This window comes from Lampris incognitus, chromosome 6, assembly GCF_029633865.1.
Source record: "Lampris incognitus isolate fLamInc1 chromosome 6, fLamInc1.hap2, whole genome shotgun sequence".
Lineage (NCBI taxonomy): Eukaryota > Metazoa > Chordata > Actinopteri > Lampriformes > Lampridae > Lampris > Lampris incognitus.
This window is the reverse complement of record NC_079216.1, coordinates 56,887,087-56,906,820: the sequence shown is the minus strand read 5'-3', so window position 1 is coordinate 56,906,820 and position 19,734 is coordinate 56,887,087. Positions and strand designations below refer to the sequence as shown.

General features: G+C 43.4%; 1 protein-coding gene across 1 annotated transcript in view; it reads right to left on the bottom strand.

The window, feature by feature from the left end:
* Positions 1–19,734, bottom strand: part of necab2 (N-terminal EF-hand calcium binding protein 2) — a 250,842-nt gene that overhangs the window by 8,286 nt on the left and 222,822 nt on the right. The window contains exon 10 of the mRNA XM_056282242.1: positions 3,415–3,527. Within this exon, the coding sequence (XP_056138217.1) occupies positions 3,415–3,527 (113 nt within the window). The remainder of the gene's footprint in view (positions 1–3,414; positions 3,528–19,734) is intronic.

Sequence of the window (19,734 nt, the reverse complement as noted above, 5' to 3'; positions counted from 1 at the left end):
CAGTCATTTCTGTGGGCAGGCCTGCACTACACAAAGGCTTTTACGAGCAGTACGGTCAACTGTTCCCGACTGGTGGTATACGGAAAGCTACAGCACACAGCAGGAAACAGTCAAACAGCGTCATGTGTACACGAACTATGAACAACGTCACTGTTGCCCTCATCTACGACATTTTAATCCAGTTTGAAACTGAGTCCGCTCTATTTTCCAATTCCTGGAGATTTCAGAGAATCATGCATGCAGTTTGTCGGATATTAGGCACTCGAACCTCAGCTAGGTTAAATAAAGCACACAGAAAACTTTAAACAATGATGTGCTCTTTTCTTAAGGTAGGCTAAATGCTTACTGCAGAGGATGGATTATTACTATTGTTATCATTTTTGATTTGAAGCTTTAGAAATAATTCCATTACTGGGAAAGTGAGGTATGAATGGGGAAAAAGTGGCCTGGTGTGGGCACAAACGGACTAAAAAGCTGTGGCATGAACCCTGTTGTCATTTCAGTCTGGTGAATGTGAATGTATGTGAGAGGTAGTTGTAAGTATATTGTTTTTAATTACATAATTGTATTGCATTATTGGGTGATTTTAACTTGAACTACACTGTGGCAAAATCCAATAGTCTCTGTTGATATGATAACATGCCAAACCTTGAACCTTTAGATTACTACAACAGAAGTATTCTGGCACTTCACAACCTCTTTCTGCAAATAATCTGGGAAACTTGACAAGCAGAAATGACAGGTTTGGATTGGCTTTGATCAGAGAAAAAACCCTTTCTGAACCAAGCATTTGCAGGTCATATATTACTTGGGTGGCACGGTGGCGCAGTGGTTAGCGCGGTCGCCTCACAGCAAGAATTCCAACTTGGGGGTCGTCCCGGATCATCCTCTGTGTGGAGTTTGCATGTTCTCCCCGTATCTGGTCTGGGTTTCCTCCGGATGCTCCGGTTTCCTCCCACAGTCCAAAGACATGTGGGTCAGGTGAATCGGCCGTATTAAATCGTCCCTAGGTGTGAATGTGTCGGCCCTGTGATGGCCTGTCCAGGGTGTCTCCCTGCCTGCCGCCCAAAGACTGCTGGGATAGGCTCCTGCATCCCCACGACCCTGAGTAGGATAAGTGGTTTGGATAATGGATGGATGGCTATCACTTGGCTGTCACACCCTCTGATGAGCACACTGGACACCGACTTCCCCAATTTGAATGCAATGTTTTTTTGAAACGGCTCAGTCCTCATGTGGCTGTACAACTTGGTAAGCTGCTGCTGACTTTGCCAAAGGGATTTTATTGTTTAACTGGCAACTAGAGAACAACGAGGTGGTACTTAATGCTCAGTTCAAACAATTATTAGATTTCTGGAAGACCAGGGGTAGATTTTCTCACATTTAAACCCCAAATCCACTGGTAATAAGGCAGCTGGGTTGTGTATTTTGCATCAGAATGGCGATTTCCATCCCTCTTAATTTCTGTCTCAAACTCCCCACAGTGAAATGTGAGAATGTTACGCTGCAACTAATGTGCAGTTGACCCATTACCTCAAGTATCACCGCTGGCATATGCAGAATTTGATATTGGTCCATGCATATGTTGTATTGGGTAGGGGATTTGGGGAAATCTCCTCGGATATTAGGCCGTCCCAAAACATCTTAAGGCTCGGCGTAGGTGGTGATCGGCAGGGAGGATGTTTATCAGACTATGATACAGAGCCACCACTGTGGCAACAGTGTCTGAAACAGTATATCAGAGCCTCATCACTCCAAAACAACTGGAAATAATGGAAAACATTCAGACTTGAGAAATGAGAAGGAGAAAATGCCCACAGCTTAGCTAAAAAAAAAAAAAGAAGTTTCCTCAAAAATTCAAAACTACTGACAAAATCAACTGACAAAATCAATGTCCAGGTTAGATTGGAGGGGAATATAATAAGATCTCCATTGCCACACGGCCAGAGCTGGTGGAAATCACTGTTAGCAAAATGTGATAAAAACATACATAGACATGGAACAACATGTGATAAGCACAAAACTGAAGCAAAATCCCATCGTCATGCAAAACAGCAAGTGGGTCTTGATTAGCATATCATGTTAACAGCATCAACGAATGAATGGTTTTCACAAAACAGGGACATTTGTCATGGAACTGATGTGAACATGACAACCTGAATGTTGGTGGTATGTACTGAGTTGACACGATGTCTTGATGCATGCTCAATAATCCAGGTAAGAAAATCTAAGAAGGTTGAGTCAGTTCATCTGGATACAACGTTTATGACAGATACAGTTCATCACTCAACTAGGTGACATCTTCAGTCTAAACTGACTGCAGGTCCCCACCCCTCAGGGCCCAGACATACCAAACCGACTAGCGGTGGCGAAGGCCGACTGTTGCATCGCCTCACGTCGCCTGCTGTATGGGCCAAAAAGTAGCACTTGAACACACCGCAAAGACTACAGCCGATGGCCCTGATTCGCTAGCTTAGCACTGATTCGCTAAGCTGAACAGCCAATCAGAGGGATCTTTCTCACCGACGGGCTGCGCCGATTCAATATGCTGAATCAGCCGAAAAGCTGCCGACGGGTCCGACTAGTGCCAACAGCAGGGGACACACCGCAAAAACTAGGGCCAAAGACGCTCACCGACGGCCCAACATTGGCCGACAGCTGATCGTTGGCCTGGTGTGTCAGGGCCCTCATAAAAAATACAGTGCAATACAGTGCTTAATGACCGAAACCAACGACCAGTTTCATATGCAAATATGGGTGTGACCTTTAACTAGTTTCAAAGGCCATGTGTACTATTCACAGAGGATTAGGGGTTGTTTCAATCACAGCATTGTAAAATGGCAACATGTATAACGACCGAAACCAACGACCGGTTTCATGTGCATACCATACCTGTATTTGCACATGAAACTGGTCATTGGTTTCGGTCGTTAGGCGCTGTATTGTACTGTATTGCTTATAAGGGGTGGGCATATCTGCAGTCAGTTTAGGCTGAAGATGTCACTCAGTTTGAGTGATGAAACGTATCTGTCAATAAACATTGTGTCCAGATGAACTGATTCAACCTTCTTTGATTTGACATGATATTTTTACATTGCTAAGGTTGATCAAGAGCCAACTTTATGACATAAATTGAAAAGTGACTTTAATAGTAAGCCTGCATATGCATAAATTCCACTGCAAAAAACACAATAATTCCTGCCCCGACCCAGTCAGCCATCATCCATCCAGCAACACACACACACACACAGACACAGACACACACACACACTGCCTGCTTGCTGTGTACATTCAGGGTTCAGTGGTGCCCTTCATTGAAGAACATATTGGAAATCAGTACAGTATGCCTTAGTTTGTGAAGTAGAGACGGCATCATTGGTAATTGTGTTACTGCAGAGTGGTAGCTATACTTACTGAAAGCAATCTCTCTGGGCAGAGACATTCTTCAGGTACTGCTTCAAGGCCTCACAAAACTCTCCAAGCTTTTTCTGGGCAATCACCATCTCTTGACGAATGAGCAGCAAGGACTGAAGAGAGCGAGAAAGAGAGAATTAAGTCAAGAGGCGTGTGTTTTTTTTTTACTGATGAGTGGCCTTTAACTGCACTTAAATCACCCCATTGACTGACTCCCTGCCTGTTTGCTCCCGTCCACTGATGCTTGCCTGTGAGACGGACTGCACGTTGCAGTGATTTAATACTATTGGTATTGGCCTTGTGATGGACTTGCAATCTGTCCAAGGTGTTGTCCTCCCTTCTACCCAGCGCCTACTTGAGATAGCCTCAGCACACCCCAACCATGAATTGGATTGAGTGGGTATACAGGATGAATGACTAAATGAATCGATGGATAAGTGGATGAAAGTTAAATTGTTGTACTGTACTCTTATGTGTTTATTGTTGAAATTGCACTTGTTTTTTATATGTTTTGATTGTACGTTGTACACAGGAACTATACAAGAATGTGAAGTTTTAATAGGAGTGAGTTGAATTAACCTTTCGCAAAGTACTGCCCCAGAACGCTTCTTGTCCAAGCCTACCTTACCAACAGTTTCTATGTGAGGGAGGTCCATTGAGCTTGCAACAGACAGAAAAATGCTGAAACAGTGTCCCTATGAGACCTGCAAATCAGATACTAGGTATCAAAAAAGTTTGGAGAGGGGTGTAATTTTCTTTCCCTTCCCTAAAACTCAAACCGCAAGGACAGCGATGTCGGCAATGGATTAAACAGTGTGCCAGACCCCATAGCCATCTTCACCTCACCTCACCTATCCCCTAACCACTCGAGAGGTCGTTGGGCACTGTTGTTGAATCCGCAACTAGTCCTCGCCATCTCTGTCTGTCCTCAACTGCCCTCTGTAAGCTGGCAAAGTCAAGGCTTGTCCACTCTCTGATGTTACGTACCATCGCTTCTTCTGTCTTCCTCGTCTTCGCCCGCCCCTCACTGTGCCTTGCAGGATGGTCTTGGCAAGGCTGGAACTTCTCGAGATGTGACCATACCATTTCAGTTTTCTCTTCTTGATGATTGTCAACAAGTCTTCATGTGTTCCAATGGGTTGTGTAATCCTTCTTCTCACCTCTTCATTCATAATATGGTCTCTATATGAGATGCCTCGACTTCTTCTGTAGCACCTCCTCTCTATTGCGCTTATTCTTCTTTGGAGATCTGCTGTGAGTGTCCAAGCTTCACATGCGTATAAAAAGATGGAGCTGAATAGTGAGCGCATCAATCTGACTTTAGATCCGGAACTAATGTTTTTGCCTTTCCAGATTGGTTTTAACATTGTGAGTGCCACGGTCACTTGTGCAATGCGGGAAAGGACTTCCGGTTTGGATCGTTCATCTGTGACATGGCCCCAAGATATTTAAATTTGTTGACTGTCGAGAGTGTCTGACCATTGACCTGAATGTTACTGGTAATGCCGTTGGTGTCATTAGTCATTAGTTTGTTTTTTTTTGGCACTGATCTCCATGCCGTATGCCTATAGCCATCTTAATCCATCCAAAATCAACAAAAATACCTTCCGGCTGCTCCAAGGTAAACTTCCTACAAACTATTATCGATAGGTAATATAGCCAACGTATTATTACTGTTACTTTTACCCACACAATGATTATTACCATTATCAACAAACAACATATTACTGACTAACAAGCGACTAGTGACAGGTGACTAGCGGGCGGTGTCGCCTGTCACCCAGTGTAGCCACCTCAGCTGCTCTCTGTTTGCCTCTAGGTGCAGGGACCACTGCCCCTGGTCGGGTGCCACCACCCCCTGCCTCACCGAGGTGAACTCCTTCTGTTGCCAGGAGCGTGTCTATATTCCCTCAGACCGATGTTCCCTCAACCCTATCTCATTGAACTTACCTAAACTTAACCTAACCTACCTCAACCTTTACCTAACCCTGTCCTTAACCCAATGCTAACCTTAACCTAACCTTAACTGATAGCTAACCTATTCAATAGCTGACCCACACGGCTGAGGGCAGGCTTACTTGGTCCTTGTGACTAAACCAGCCCAATGACCAATAAAACAAGCCCAAAAACCAGCCCAATACCAGAACTCAAAATATGCCCCGCTTTTAAAGTCCAACAGCATTGCTATTATTGCCAAATATATTAGAATATCTACAAAGTAACACCATAAATGTTTAGTATGCCAGCATTAAAAGCAGTTTTCACTAAGCAGTTCTTTCACCTAGGTCCTAAAATGGCCTTGTGTAATTAGATACAGTATATTATCATAAATAAAATATAGCTCTGTGAACATGTAGACCAATTCACTGACGCTCAAGCTAACCTGTTGCTTTGTCTTTTTGCTTTCTCTTCCATTTCCCCTCTTCCTCCCTGCCTGGACAACATGATTATACTATTTTTACTTCATATGCATTTACTGGTAGATAGTAACTACCAGAGTGGGGATCGAGTGGTGGTCGAATGTGGACTGAGAGCATTAGGCCCATGTGTGCATGTTGGTGTGTCCCATGTCCATGTGTGTATGTCCTGATCTCAAGTCAGCTTGGTAGGATTTGGGTATAAATCCATCCATCCATTATCTTTAACCACTTGTGCTGCTCTCAGGGTCACGGGGATGCTGGAGCCTATTCCAGAAGTCATTGGGCAGCAGGCAGGGAGACACCCTGGACAGGCCGCCAGGCCATCACAGGGCTGACACACACACACATACACAGATTCATTCCTAGGGATAATTTTAGTATGGCCAATTCACCTAACTTACATGTCTTTGGACTGAGGGAGGAAACCGGAGCCCCTGGAGCAAACCCACGCAGACACGGGGAGAACATGCAAACTCCACACAGAGGACGACCCAGGATGACCCACCAAGGTTGGACTACACCGGGGCTCGAACCCAGGACCTTCTTGCTGTGAGGCGACCGCATTAACCACTGCACCACTGTGCCGCCGGATTTGGGTACACATAAATTATTTAATTTAAAATGTGGAATTTTCTTCATAGATATTATTCATGTCATTTGCATGCAAAATAGGTCACCCAACCAGTGGGAAAAAAATTCACTTCAAAAGTAGCCCAATTCTGCGGGAAAACCGCGGACCTGGCAACACTGGCAGAGGGAACATAGGGCTGACCCTGTTGCCTGCAGGTTCCCTTCCAACCTTGCAGTTTACACCAACGGTGGAAGCTCTGTGCCTGAAATCTTGGTGTTGGGCGACTCTATCATAAGATCTGTTAAACTTCCGGCTGCCATCACATATCGTCTCAGCCATGGTAAGGTTGAGGATTTTATTGAACTTACTCCAGTGTTCACCAACCTTCACCCCCCAGTCCACACTGTAATAGTATATGCCGGAACTAATGACATCATGTCTAGACAATCAGCCAAGCTGCAGAGTACTGAACATTTTAGTTGCCATTTTAGCATCCACCAGTGGCAGCAAAATCTCTGTTTGGCAGTAGGATATAATTTTATCAGCAATTTTTTTAAACTTATATTTACTAGATTTTGCATTTTACAAATCACAGAATCAATCATGAAATAAATCCAGTATAATTCCCTCCCCTGCTCCCTAACATGCCCCCCCCCCAACATCCCCCAAAATGACATCAAGTACAAATAAATATGTGACAGATATACAATGATCTCATTCACATAAACACAGATAAGGGGGAAAAGAAAAAAATAAACAAAAATAAAAAATAAAAATGTATTAATTACAAAAAAACAACAACACTCATTTTTATCTTTTTAAACTAATTCTAGACTGCTACAGTTCTGCTCCAACCAACAAATGATTAGGTTATGAACTATCCCAGTCTGTTATTTGGGTTAGGTTATCACAGTAGGTAAGAAAAGGCCTCCAGACTCTTTCAAATATATTTGCATTCCCCTTCAATGTAAATTTGATTTTTTTCAAACTTCAGGTAAAACATAATCTCTTTAAGCCATCTTGTATGGGATGGTGGCACCGCTCTCTTCCAATTGAGGAGGATGAGACGTCAAGCTAACAGAGTAGTAAAGGCAACCACATTGCACATTTCAGTCGACCACACTGCGTCCTCTGGCCTCAATCCAAACAGGGCAATAATGGGTTGAGGTACAATTGTCATATTATACATGTTACTAAGGGACCAAAACATGTGCAACCAGTGTGCAGTGGTAGTCTTACATCGATCACAGGTGGGATCAATGTTTGGGTATATCCTTTCCAGTTTCTCCTTAGTGAGATGAAGACGGTGAACTATCTTGAATTGTATTAGACCGTGTCTAGCACAAGGAGATGAGGAGTGTACTAGGCCAAGAATTGAAGTCCACTAGTTCTCTGCAAAAGACAGGCCTAGGTCTTTTTCCCAAATTGTTCTTGGGTTGTTTAGAGATTGTGAGTTAATAGTGTTAATTACATCATATATCCAGGAGATGGCCCCTTTGAGACTAGTATTACATACTAAAAGAGCACCTAAGGGGGTATTTGGAGGTTGCTTTGGGATAGCCTTTTTGTACAAAGTGCCTAACCTGAAAGTATCAAAAAAAATGGGAGTGTGGCAGGGCATACTTTTCTGACAATTGTTCAAATAATGCAAATATTCCGTTAATATATAAATCTTTAACACCTCTAATGCCATTCCCATGCCAGGCCCAAAAAGCCAGGTCTGACATGGGGGGGGGGGTGATTTGCAAAAATAGGGGCCTGAAGTGAAGCATTCTACAACCCAAAATGTTTGCGAAACTGTACCCAGATCTTTAATGTATGGGTAACTACAGGATTTTCGAAGGAGCCAGCGCTAAGTGGTAAAGGGGCCGAGATTAAGGACAGGAGTTTCAATTTAAAAGATTCCAATTTTACCCAGACTGGAGCTTCTGCATCATCCCTGACCCACATTATAATGTTTTTGATATTGCTAGCCCAATAATAGTGAAGAACGTGAGGCATGGCCATACCTCCTAACCTTTATGGCCTTTGTATAAAAGACTTACGAATACATAGGGTTTTGCTATCCCATTTAAATCCAGTGAGGATTTGGTCCAGTGATAAAAAATGTTTTTTAGAAATACAAATCAGAATACTTTGGAACAAATAGAGAAATCTAGGAAAACTATTCATCTGAATTAGGTTAATCCGGCCAGCTAGTGATAGAGGTAAGGAGTGCCAGCAGTGTATGTCCTGCTTGCACTGCTCGATCAGAGGTGTGAAATTTAATTTAAATAGCATGTGAAAGGAGCGAGGTACGAGGTACCCCCACCCTGAGATATTTAAAGTGGGATGTCACTCTCTTGAATGGAAATGCTGTAGCTGGGATATTGAGAGTCACTGAGTTTACAGGATAAAGTTCACTTTTTTCTAAGTTCAACTTGTAGCCTGAGAACCTTCCAAATTGTTCCAAAATAGACAGGGCATGTGGTAGTGAAGATGATGGGTTGGCAATATATAAAAGGAGGTCATTAGCATAAAGAGATAATTTATGCATGGTATCTCCTCAGTTTATCCCTTCTAGGGCCTGGCACTGAGGTAAAGATGCATCAAGTGGTTCGATGGCGAGCGCGAAGAGCAGGGGACTCATAGGGCAACCCTGTCTGGTGGATCTATGTAATGGGAAATATCTTGAATGTAAGTCATTCGTATGGACAAAAGCTAAGGGGGATGCATATAATAGTTTAACCCATGATATATAGTCATTACCAAATCCAACATTTCTCATAGTCCTAAATAAATGTTCCCACTCCACCCAATCAAAAGCCTTCTCGGCATGTCATATGGAGCACATCTCTTCCCTGAGAGGATTCATTCAAAAATACTTTCCAAACAACAGTGCTCAGTATAACTGGGTGACAGATCCATTCAGTGCAGCAGCACCTGTTGATTTCAGCTCTGCTGAAGAGGACCAGTTCATCGAGATGACATCTGACTCCACCCTGAGGCTGAGCTTCACAGCTCAGACACTGAGTTAATTTTGTTTCTGCTTTGCCACCCCTACTACTACAATACTACAAACCCTTTGTGCTTCCCTGATGTAGGAGGTTCATGCTGTCTGATACATAATGAATGTGCACACACCCACACAAACATCTAGTGACTGTCGAATGGGTCATTGGCATTTAATGGGCGGATTAGTGAGTGTTAATGTTCATCTTGTTATGAAAAAGCTCCAATTCCTCACTGTTGATTAGGAGAGGTGCGAGGAGGAACAGACGTTGTTACTGTTGTAGTCTACAGACCCCCCCATATCTTCTTTTGGTTTTATAAATGAATTCTCAAAGAGTTCCTATCAATAGTCATACCCAAATATGAGAAGTTTGTCATTTCAGATGATTTTAATATTCATGTCTGCTGCACCTCTAGCAGTCCAAGTGCTGAATTTCTATCCCTGATTGATTCTTTTAATTTATCTCTCACCGACTGCACCCACTCATTATCAGGACCATACTCTTGATCTTGTTCTATCTTACGGTCTTACATTATCTGACTTGACGTGCGCTAATCCTTGTTTTTCTGATCACTATTGTATATGTTTTAATGTAATTTTATCTCTTCGTTTTAGCTGCTCATGTACACAGTAGAGTTTTTAATTTTACCTCTGCCAATATTTTTAGTTAAAGCTTTAAATAATATCCCTTGTGAGATTGACCCCTTATTATCAGTGGATGAGCATCCATCTAATTTTGATATCTGTAATTACATACTCGATGAAATCGCACCATTTAAAAGCAGTAAAGTAAGCATGTCCTAGCCCCGGATGAATGAAAACATTCATGTTTTAAAAAATAGACGTAAAGCAGAGCATCAGTGGATTCCCTGGCCACCACGAGGACCTTAAGGCCCTGTTGAAGCTCTTCAATGCAGAGGTTAAAAACTCTAGACACGCCTACTTTTTCCATCTCATTGAATCTAAAATTTTTAATCCCAAGGTGCTTTTTTTAACATTGTAAGCTGTGCCACTGATGCTCCTCCTCCTGTCCCTTCTATAGATGCTTCTCCTGAAATCTGCAATGAATTTTTAAACTTTTTTAAGAAAGACCTCTCTCATCCGTCACAGTATTACCTCACTTGAAGATCCCCCATCAGTTTGCCTACCCACTAGGCCTAGGCCTTCAACCCATCTCTCCACCTACATTGTTAGATATTGTCAACAAAATGGTCCCCCCCCCCTCCTCCTGCCCTCTGGATATGATTCTACCCCATCGATTTTTTTAAATAAGTTTCTAACACTGTGTGCTTTTATACTAGACATTTTAATAGCTCTCTTTCTTCTGGTACTGTGTCCTGCTGTTCTTGTTCAACCCCTGTTAAAGAAACCAGGACCAAATGGTTTCAACAATTTTAGACTTGTCTCTAAACTTCCTTTTTTTAGCCAAAGCCTGGAGAAGATTGTTCAAAATCAACTTCTAGCCTTTATGAATGATAATTCAATGTTTGAATCCTTCCAATCAGGTTTAGAGCTCACCACAGTACAGAAACTGCCATTCTTAAGGTCATGACTGACTTGATTTTAGCTGCTGATGCTGGACATCCCTCCATTTTAGTACTCCTAGATCTCAGTGCAGTGATTGAAACAGTTGATCACACCACCCTCTTGTCTCGTTTAGAGCAATGGGTGGCCACCAATGGCATGGCCACTGAATGGTTTAAGTCCAACCCGGTATCACATCTTTTCGTGTCATAGTCACAAATGATTAATCTATGGATTCGTGCTGTGCAACATGTATTAAAAAAAACAAAACATGCTGACCAGCTCGAAACACAACTGTATTTCAGTTGGAAGGCTTTTTGGTGTCTGCACCACGGTTTTTTTTTCTTCTGTCAATCGGGACTCGGGAGCGCAGAAGCCGTATAGGTTAGGGTTAGGGCCGGAGAGGATCGACCTGTGGATTTTAAAGACATCTTTAACATTTCTCAACACAAAAACACGAAAGTGTCCTTGATACCTCAACAATATGACAGGCTAATGTTATGCCCATCCGTTTTCATTATTTCTCCTTTGATTCTGAGAAATCAAGCTTGTTTTGGTCAGTTTCAGTAGCGGAAGGCTACGTTAGCCTACCCATGATCCTCAGCGAGTTTGAAAGTCATGCTGAATATCACGAAAAAAATGGTATATTCGTGTTCTTGTACACGAATCAATAGATTAAATGTCGTGACTATTTCACGAACTGCCGTGATACCGGGCTGTTTAAGTCATACCTCACAGATAGGACTTTCAGTGTTGGTATTGCTGAGTCTAGGTCTTCCAATTCTACACTGCATTGTGGGGTTCCTCAGGGTTTGGTGCTTAGCCCGATTCTGTTCACCATTTACATGCTGCCATTGGGACATCTCGTAAGATCACACATCAGTTTCCATTTTTACGCCAACGATACCCAGGTTTACCTCAGCTGTGACTCCAATAACTGAGAAGAATTTTTTTTTTTGCTTATAAACTGTCTCAAGCCATTCATAAATGGATGACTCAAAATTTCCTTTAAATTTAACTCAAAAAAGACCGAGATACTTCTATTTGGCACTGAGTCCTCCAACACTCAAATAACAAACCTACTAGGTTAATACTCTCATTTTATTATTTCAAAGTGTAGAAACCTTGGCATTTTAATTGACCGCAACCTCACTTTGAGCAACCACATCAAATCTGTCATATAGCTATGCTTTTTTCAACTTGTGAAATTTTCTAAAATTAAGCTATTTGTATCTACAAAATAGCTTGAAACAGACATTCATGCTTTTATTTCATCGTGGCTAGATTACTGCAACTCAATTTTCTCCATTTACAGCAAAAAGTCTCTCTTCTCACCACAATTAATCCAAAATGAAGCCGCCAGACTTTTAATAGGTACCAGAAAACAAGAACACATTACACCTATCCTTTCATCTTTGCACTGGCTGCCTGTTGGTTTTAAAACGTTACTTATCAATCTTAAAGCCTGGAATCGTTTGTCCCCAAGCTATATTTCTGACCTTTTAATGCCACATGTGCCGTCACAGGCCCTGAGGTCCTCAAATGCTGCTCTCCTTGTGGTTCCTCAATCCAGACTAAAAAACAAAGGTGACAGACCATTTGCCATCAGGGCCCCCAAGCTTTGGAACAACCTTCCAGAGGAGCTTAGGATGGCTAAGGATAGGTATCAAAGCCCGGTATTAAACTGGCGTTGGTGCTAAATTATTAAAGCCCATAGCATTGAAAAGCCCTGATGTTAATGGTTCTGGAGAAATTAAGAAAATAAATTTCCTATTTTATTAAGCTACATGAATGTTAGCTTGCACCTTTTATCCCACCAACTCCGTTTCTAATTTGCAGTAAGATTAAGACATTTGTCTATGATGCATTTTCGCTATTCCCAGTCCAGAAGCAATCTCTCTCTCGGAGACTGTCATATGTGCGAGCTGAGGGGTGGGGCCAGCTCCCCCTGCCTCTTTCTCAGATGCAAACATACACACACACACACGCACACAGAGAGAGAGAGAGAGAGAGAGAGAGAGAGAGAGAGAGAGAGAGAGAGAGAGAGAGAGAGAGAGAGAGAGAGAGAGAGAGAGAGAGAGAGAGAGAGAGAGAGAGAGAGAGAGAGAGAGGGAGGGAGGGAGGGAGAGAGAGAGAGAGAGAGAGAGAGAGAGAGAGAGAGAGAGAGAGAGAGAGAGAGAGAGAGAGAGAGAGAGAGAAAGAGAAAGAAAGAGAGAGAGCCTGAGTAACAACGGTGGAGAGAGAACTAAAAGGTCAAAAGTCTGGTTATGCTTCACTAGAGTCGATGCTGACAATGCTCATTGCTACAAATGCAACAAGTCTTTTGCATGTAAGGGCAAAAACACAAGCAATCTTTCGAAACATCTGGCGAAAGTGCATCAAATACAGGCAGAAATGCACAGTTTGACTGCGTAGCTCGTAGTTCATTTCTCATTGGCCATCCACCTCAGATATGTTATGCAAGCTCGCAGCCTAGAGCCCACACGAAGTTAACTCAATTATACAATCATGGATTAATGATTCAAAATAACGCTCTGTCTAGACATGAGAAAATAAAGCAATGTTAATCTCTTCTTAATTTGTTTCATTTTTTCTCTCTTAAGAAAAAAACAAAAAAAGAACCGATAAGAGTACCGTTAAAGTACCTGACAATAAGCAGTATCGGTAAGAGTAGTAGTACCATTAAAATCTTAATGATACCCATCCCTAAGGATGGCTAAGTCTACTTTTGAATCTCTTCTTAAAACTCAATTTTATAGTCTAGCCTTCCTGTGAGCCTTTCATTTTGCCTTCCTACACCATTAGTTTTATTGTTTTAATTTTTTTCTAATTTTTATTGTTGTTTTATTGCTTTGTTTTATTTGATGCTATTGTTCTTATTGTTTCCATGAACACTTCCATGATTCCTGTTGTTTTTATCCTGTAAAGCACTTTGTAAACCTTGTTTTGGAAAGGTACTATATAGATAAATATTATTATGTGTTTAAGTGTTATTATTTTATATCAAGTGTCTGAAAGCATCCCTGAAAGCGTCACACATTACAACAGGATTCCAAGACTTTCACATTGCAAGCCATGCTGACTTCAGTGCTTCATGATTATGAGTGAGTAAACTCAATATTGATTCCATCGCTTAATCAAAAGTGATTAGTTATCCTCCCACTGTAGTGTTTGGCAATTTCCCTGGGGTCCCATCAGCCTTCGTTTCACTGGTTTATGCCATCTGCATCTCTTGCAAGGAGACATAAAATAGAAATTCCCTTTATCCATGAGTGTGTGTGTATGTGTGTGTGTGTGTGTGTGTGTGTGTGTGTGTGTGTGTGTGTGTGTGTGTGAGAGAGAGAGAGATTCAACAAATCTCTTACTGCTGAGTTGCTGCTAAATCTTCTGTAATAATGCTACCTTCCTAACATTTTTTTTTGGCTTTTCCTCCATTTTCTCCCAAATTGTAATTTTTGCCAATTACCCCACTCTTCCGAGCCGTCCCGATCTCTGCTCCACCCCCTCTGCCGATCCGGGGAGGGCTGCAGACTACCACATGCCTCCTCCGATACATGTGGAGTCACCAGCCGCTTCTTTTCACTTGACAGCGAGGAGTTTTGCCAGGGGGACGTAGTGCGTGGGAGGACCACACTATTCCCCCCAGTTCCCCCTCCCCCCTGAACAGGCACCCTGACCGACCAGAGGAGGCACTAGTGCAGCGTCCAGGACACATACCCACATCTGGCTTCCCACCCGCAGACACGGCCAATTGTGTCTGTAGGGATGCCCGACCAAGCTGGAGGTAACATGGGGATTCGAACCGGTGATCGCCATGTTGGCAGGCACTGGAATAAACTGCTACACTACCTGGACGCCCTTACCTTATTGCTGAGTTGCTGCTAAATCTTCTGTAATGATGCTACCTTCCTAACGTAAGCGAGGGTCTGGCCTATGACATAGCCTCTGCATGAGTACAACTCTACTCTGCATTAATCCAGTCTGTCTTCTCTGCACATCCATCACTGTCTGGTTTGGATCAGCCACCAAACAGGGCAGGACCAGACTACAACGGACAGTCATTTTGATATACTTTATTAATCCCCATGGGGAAATTCCTGCTCTGCATGTAACCCATCCTAGCTGTGTAGCTAGGAGCGGTGGGCAGCTGCTGCACCCGGGGACCAACTCCAGTTATTCTTTCCATTGCCTTGATGTCTTTTTGATGGTGGGGGAAACTGGAGCACCCGGAGGAAACCCTCTGCAGACACGAGGAGAACATGCAAACTCCACATAGAAAGGACCGGGATGACCCCCAAGGTTGGACAACCCCAGGGTTCGACCCAAGGACACAGCGTCAACCACTGGGCCACCGTATCAGGGCTAAAGAGAAAATAATTGGTGCCAACCTGCCCTCCATTCAGAACTGATACACCTCCAGAGTCAGGAAATGGGCAGGCAACATCACTGCAGACCCATCACACCCTGATCACAACCTGTCTCAACTTCTCCGCTCTGGTAGGTGCTACAGAGCACTGTACCCCAAAACAACCAGACACAAGAACAGTTTCTTTCTGCTGGCCGTCATTCTGAAGAACACTTAAAACAGTCATACAGTGTCAGAAACAATCCCAGTGCAATATACCTGCAACATTGAACATCCACTGTATCTATAAATATTAAATTATTTATCCTGTATTCAAACGCAGGGAGTGCAGTAGAGAGGTGAAAAAGAGAGTGCAGGCAGGGTGGATGGATGGAGAAGAGTGTCAGGAGCGATTTGCGACAGAAGGGTACCAGCAAGAGTTAAAGGGAAAGTTTACAAGATGGTTGTGAGACCAGCTATGTTATATGGTTTGGAGACAGTGGCACTGACGAAAAGACAGGAGGCGGAGCTGGAGGTGGCAGAGTTGAAGATGCTAAGATTTTCACTGGGAGTAACGAAGAAGGACAGGATTAGGAACGAGTATATTAGAGGGACCGCTCAGGTTGGACGGTTTGGAGACAAAGCAAGAGAGGCAAGATTGAGATGGCTTGGACATGTGTGGAGGAGAGATACTGAGTATATTGGGAGAAGGATGCTGAATATGGAGCTGCCAGGGAAGAGGAGAAGAGGAAGGCCAAAGAGGAGGTTTATGGATGTGGTGAGGGAAGACATGCAGGTGGCTGGTGGGACAGAGGAAGACGCAGAAGACAGGAAGAAATGGAAACGGATGATCCGCTGTGGCGACCCCTAACGGGAGCAGCCGAAAGTAGTAGTAGTAGATCCTGTATTTAAACACAGTTTTAACATATCACCATTGTTAAAAATAACAAATGTCAAATGTAATTGATAAATAAATAAATAAATAAATGTCACATTTTATAATATTGTTTATTTGTCTTGAGTATACAAGCTGTGTTTTTTTTAATTGGCTAGGTGGCCAGGCTACATGTTTTTTTTTGTTCTATGTTGAATTTTGGTTGCTGTTTTTTTGTTTTTTTCGATGTAAATATAAACATTGAATAGATATATGTACATACAATATTTTGATTGTAAAATTTCAGTAAAAAAGTTGTGAAAAAAAATGTAAAAAAAAACATGTCAGTAATAATAATAATAATAATAAAAAGTAAAATAATAATAATAATGTCGCTGTGGCAACCCCTAACCGGAGCATCCAAAAGTAGTAGTAGTAGTAGTAGAGCATTGTCAAAAATAAGTCTAATCAATCACGCTGTATATACTGTATATTTTATACCTGCTTATTCTGTCATGTCCACCTAACCTGTTAACATATTTATTCCAGCATCTTTGCACCATTGCATTACTGTCTTCCTGTTACAGTCATTGTTGTTGATTTTTTAAAATACACTTTCTATATACATCTATATCAGTACACAGTAGTAAATGTTTGTCTTTGTCTTATCTCTGTTTATTCTGTGTAAGTACATGGAAAATAGTAATAGTCCTTGTATGCGTAGGCCTTAACACACTTGGCCAAATAAAACTGGTTCTGATTCTGTGTGTACGTATGGATGTGACAGAGAAACAGTCAAGTGAGAGTGCACAGGCATACTGTAAGAAAAGCAAAGAAAAAGAGCGAACACAAGGCCTCATTTGAATAAAACCCATTTATTATAAGGAGAAACAGAATGCCGCCGCTGCCATCAGCTCTATCATGTGAGATTTGCATAATGCCGCTCGCTGCTACCTTACTGTATTGTGTCATCTTTAACCCACTACTGTGGTGTTAAAATATTCATCCACTGTGAATGACCCAGATAACTCCTGCTGTCTCTTAGATGCACCAGCACACACTGGCATGATACACACACACACACACACACACACACACACACACACACACACACACACACACACACACACACACACACACACACACACACACACACACACACACTTACTTGCTTGCTTAAGGTTGTCCGTCGTGTCCGACGATGACAATCCTGCCTCTGTTACTTGTGAGTCTTCTTATGGCTGTAAAGCCCAATCCGCAATCCACACTGTTTGCCACAGACAGAACAGGTGAGAGCACTGACTGGGGGTGTAGGTGTGGCACTGGCTTCATGTCTCTAGATGTCCCCTGGTCCATCGATCACCTCGGTCCTCCTTGAGCTTTTGCACCCCTTGTTGACAGAGCTGCCGCCAGATGGAGCGTTGGGCAGCAGTGTCCTCCAGCTGGCTCGGGTTCACGCCGCACTTTTTTATGGTGGTCTTAAGTTGGTCTTTGTGTGCCATTTTTCTGGCCCCCTGCCAAGTGGCAGCCAAGATGTAGCTGGCCATACAGCACTTAATGCGGTAAGCGCTCCTTTGGCACCCTGATGACGTGGCCGAGCCAGCAAAGTTGGTGCTGGATGACGGTAGCCTCCATGCTGATGCAGTTGGTCTTGCAGAGTATTTCAGTATGGGGCACTCGGTCACACCAGGTTATCCATAGGATGCATGGTAGGCATCTGATGTGGAAGGCCTCAAGCATCCTGAGGTAGTGGCTGTACAGGGTCCACACCTTACAGCTGTAGAGGAGAGTTGTGATGACAACTGCCAAGTAGACAGATATTTTGGTGTGGAGGTTGAGGTCTTTGTTTTGAAAGACCCTTCTCCTAAGTCTGCCAAAAGAGGGCAATGCTTGTTTAATCCGGTTTTGTATCTCCCTGTCACTGCTGCAGTCGTCAGAGAGGAAGCTGCCCAGATAGTTGAATGAGATGGAGGAGTAGATGCCCACTGGCATACTAATTCAGTCTTTGCCACGTTTATAGAGAGCCCCAGCCTACCATATGCCCTTGCAGCAGCTGCAAGGGTAGCTTGCAGTGCCTCCGATGTGTGGGCCACAACTGCACAGTCATCTGCGTACTGTAGCTCGATGATGTGCTCAGATGTAATTTTTGTGACCGCTTGGAGACTATGGATGTTAAATAGGTTTCCATCTAGTCTGAAGTCCACAGCAACCCCACTGTCCTTCCTGATTTCCTTGTGGAGCAGCAATGTCACACAAAGGAGGAAGATGTTAAAAAGAACTGGAACAAGGATGCACCCCTGACGTACCCTGGTGCACACCCTGAAGGGCTCGGATTCCTGGCCTCCAATGGTCACACATGCCATCAACCCCACAAGAAATTGTTGAAGGATGTTGACAAACTTTCGTGGGCAGCCAAACTTCAGGAGGATGTTCCATAGTATGTCCCTATTGACTGTGTCGAAAGCCTTTGACAGGTCTATGAAGGCTATGAAGAGGTCCTGGTGTTGCTCCCTACACTTCTCCTGGAGTTGCCGTGCTGTGAACACCATGTCCACAGTACTCCTATTCCTCCTGAACCCACACTGTGACTCAGGCAACAGCTCCTCTGAGATGTTTTTTACCAGCCTGTGTGACATGACTTTAGCCAGGACTTTCCCAGCAACCGCCTGTAGTGAAATGCCACGGCTGTTGCCACAGAGGGACTTGTTTCCTTTGCCTTTATATATGGAGATGATGTTAGCATCCCTGCACTGCTGCGGGACGGTTTCGTTCTTCCATACGTGTGAGATGAACAGGAAAAGGGCATGGGTGCAGAGGTAGCCTCCCTGTTTAAAAATCTCTGCAGGGATACTGTCAGGGCCAGGGGTCTTGTTATTTTTCAGCGATCTAACTGCACAATGAACCCATTCAAAGGTTGGTGGAAGGTCAAGGTCTTGGATGGTGGGGCGGACAGGTAGTTCATCCAAGACTGAGGGATCTGTTAAGGAGGGCTGGTTTAAAAAGTTCTCAAAATGTTCTGCCCATCATTTTGTGATCCATTATGAGGGTGGTACCATCACCAGAATTCAGGGGAGAGACAGAGCAGTTTCTTGGGCTGTAGATGGTTTTCACTGCATCATAAAAGTTGTGCATATTGTTTCTATCGGCATGGGATTGCATTTCATTTGCCTTCGATATCCAACACTCATTCTGCAGGGCATGCAATTTTGACTGCACCTCTCTCCTGGATGCTTGCCATTGTTGCCGGAGTGCCACTGATGTAGGATTGTTGAGGACAGCACTGTGTGCTTTGTGCATGCCTTTGAGTATGGTAATTATTGTGCCTGTGTTGTCATTGAACCAGTCCTGGTGCTTTCTGCTCTTGTAACCGATGGATTGGGATGCTGCCTTGTAGAGTCTGGAGCTCACGGAAGACCATTTCCTATCAATGGACTCATCTGTGCTCAAGAGAAGCTCAATGTCTTCCAGGTTTTCAGCCAGAGAGAGGCGGAGATTGTTCTGGACCTCAGCCTATTCTAGCCGGGTACAGTCAAGCCTCTTCTTCCCTGACCTCTGGAGATGAACAGCAGGGCGTACCTTCACCTGAAGCCCGGT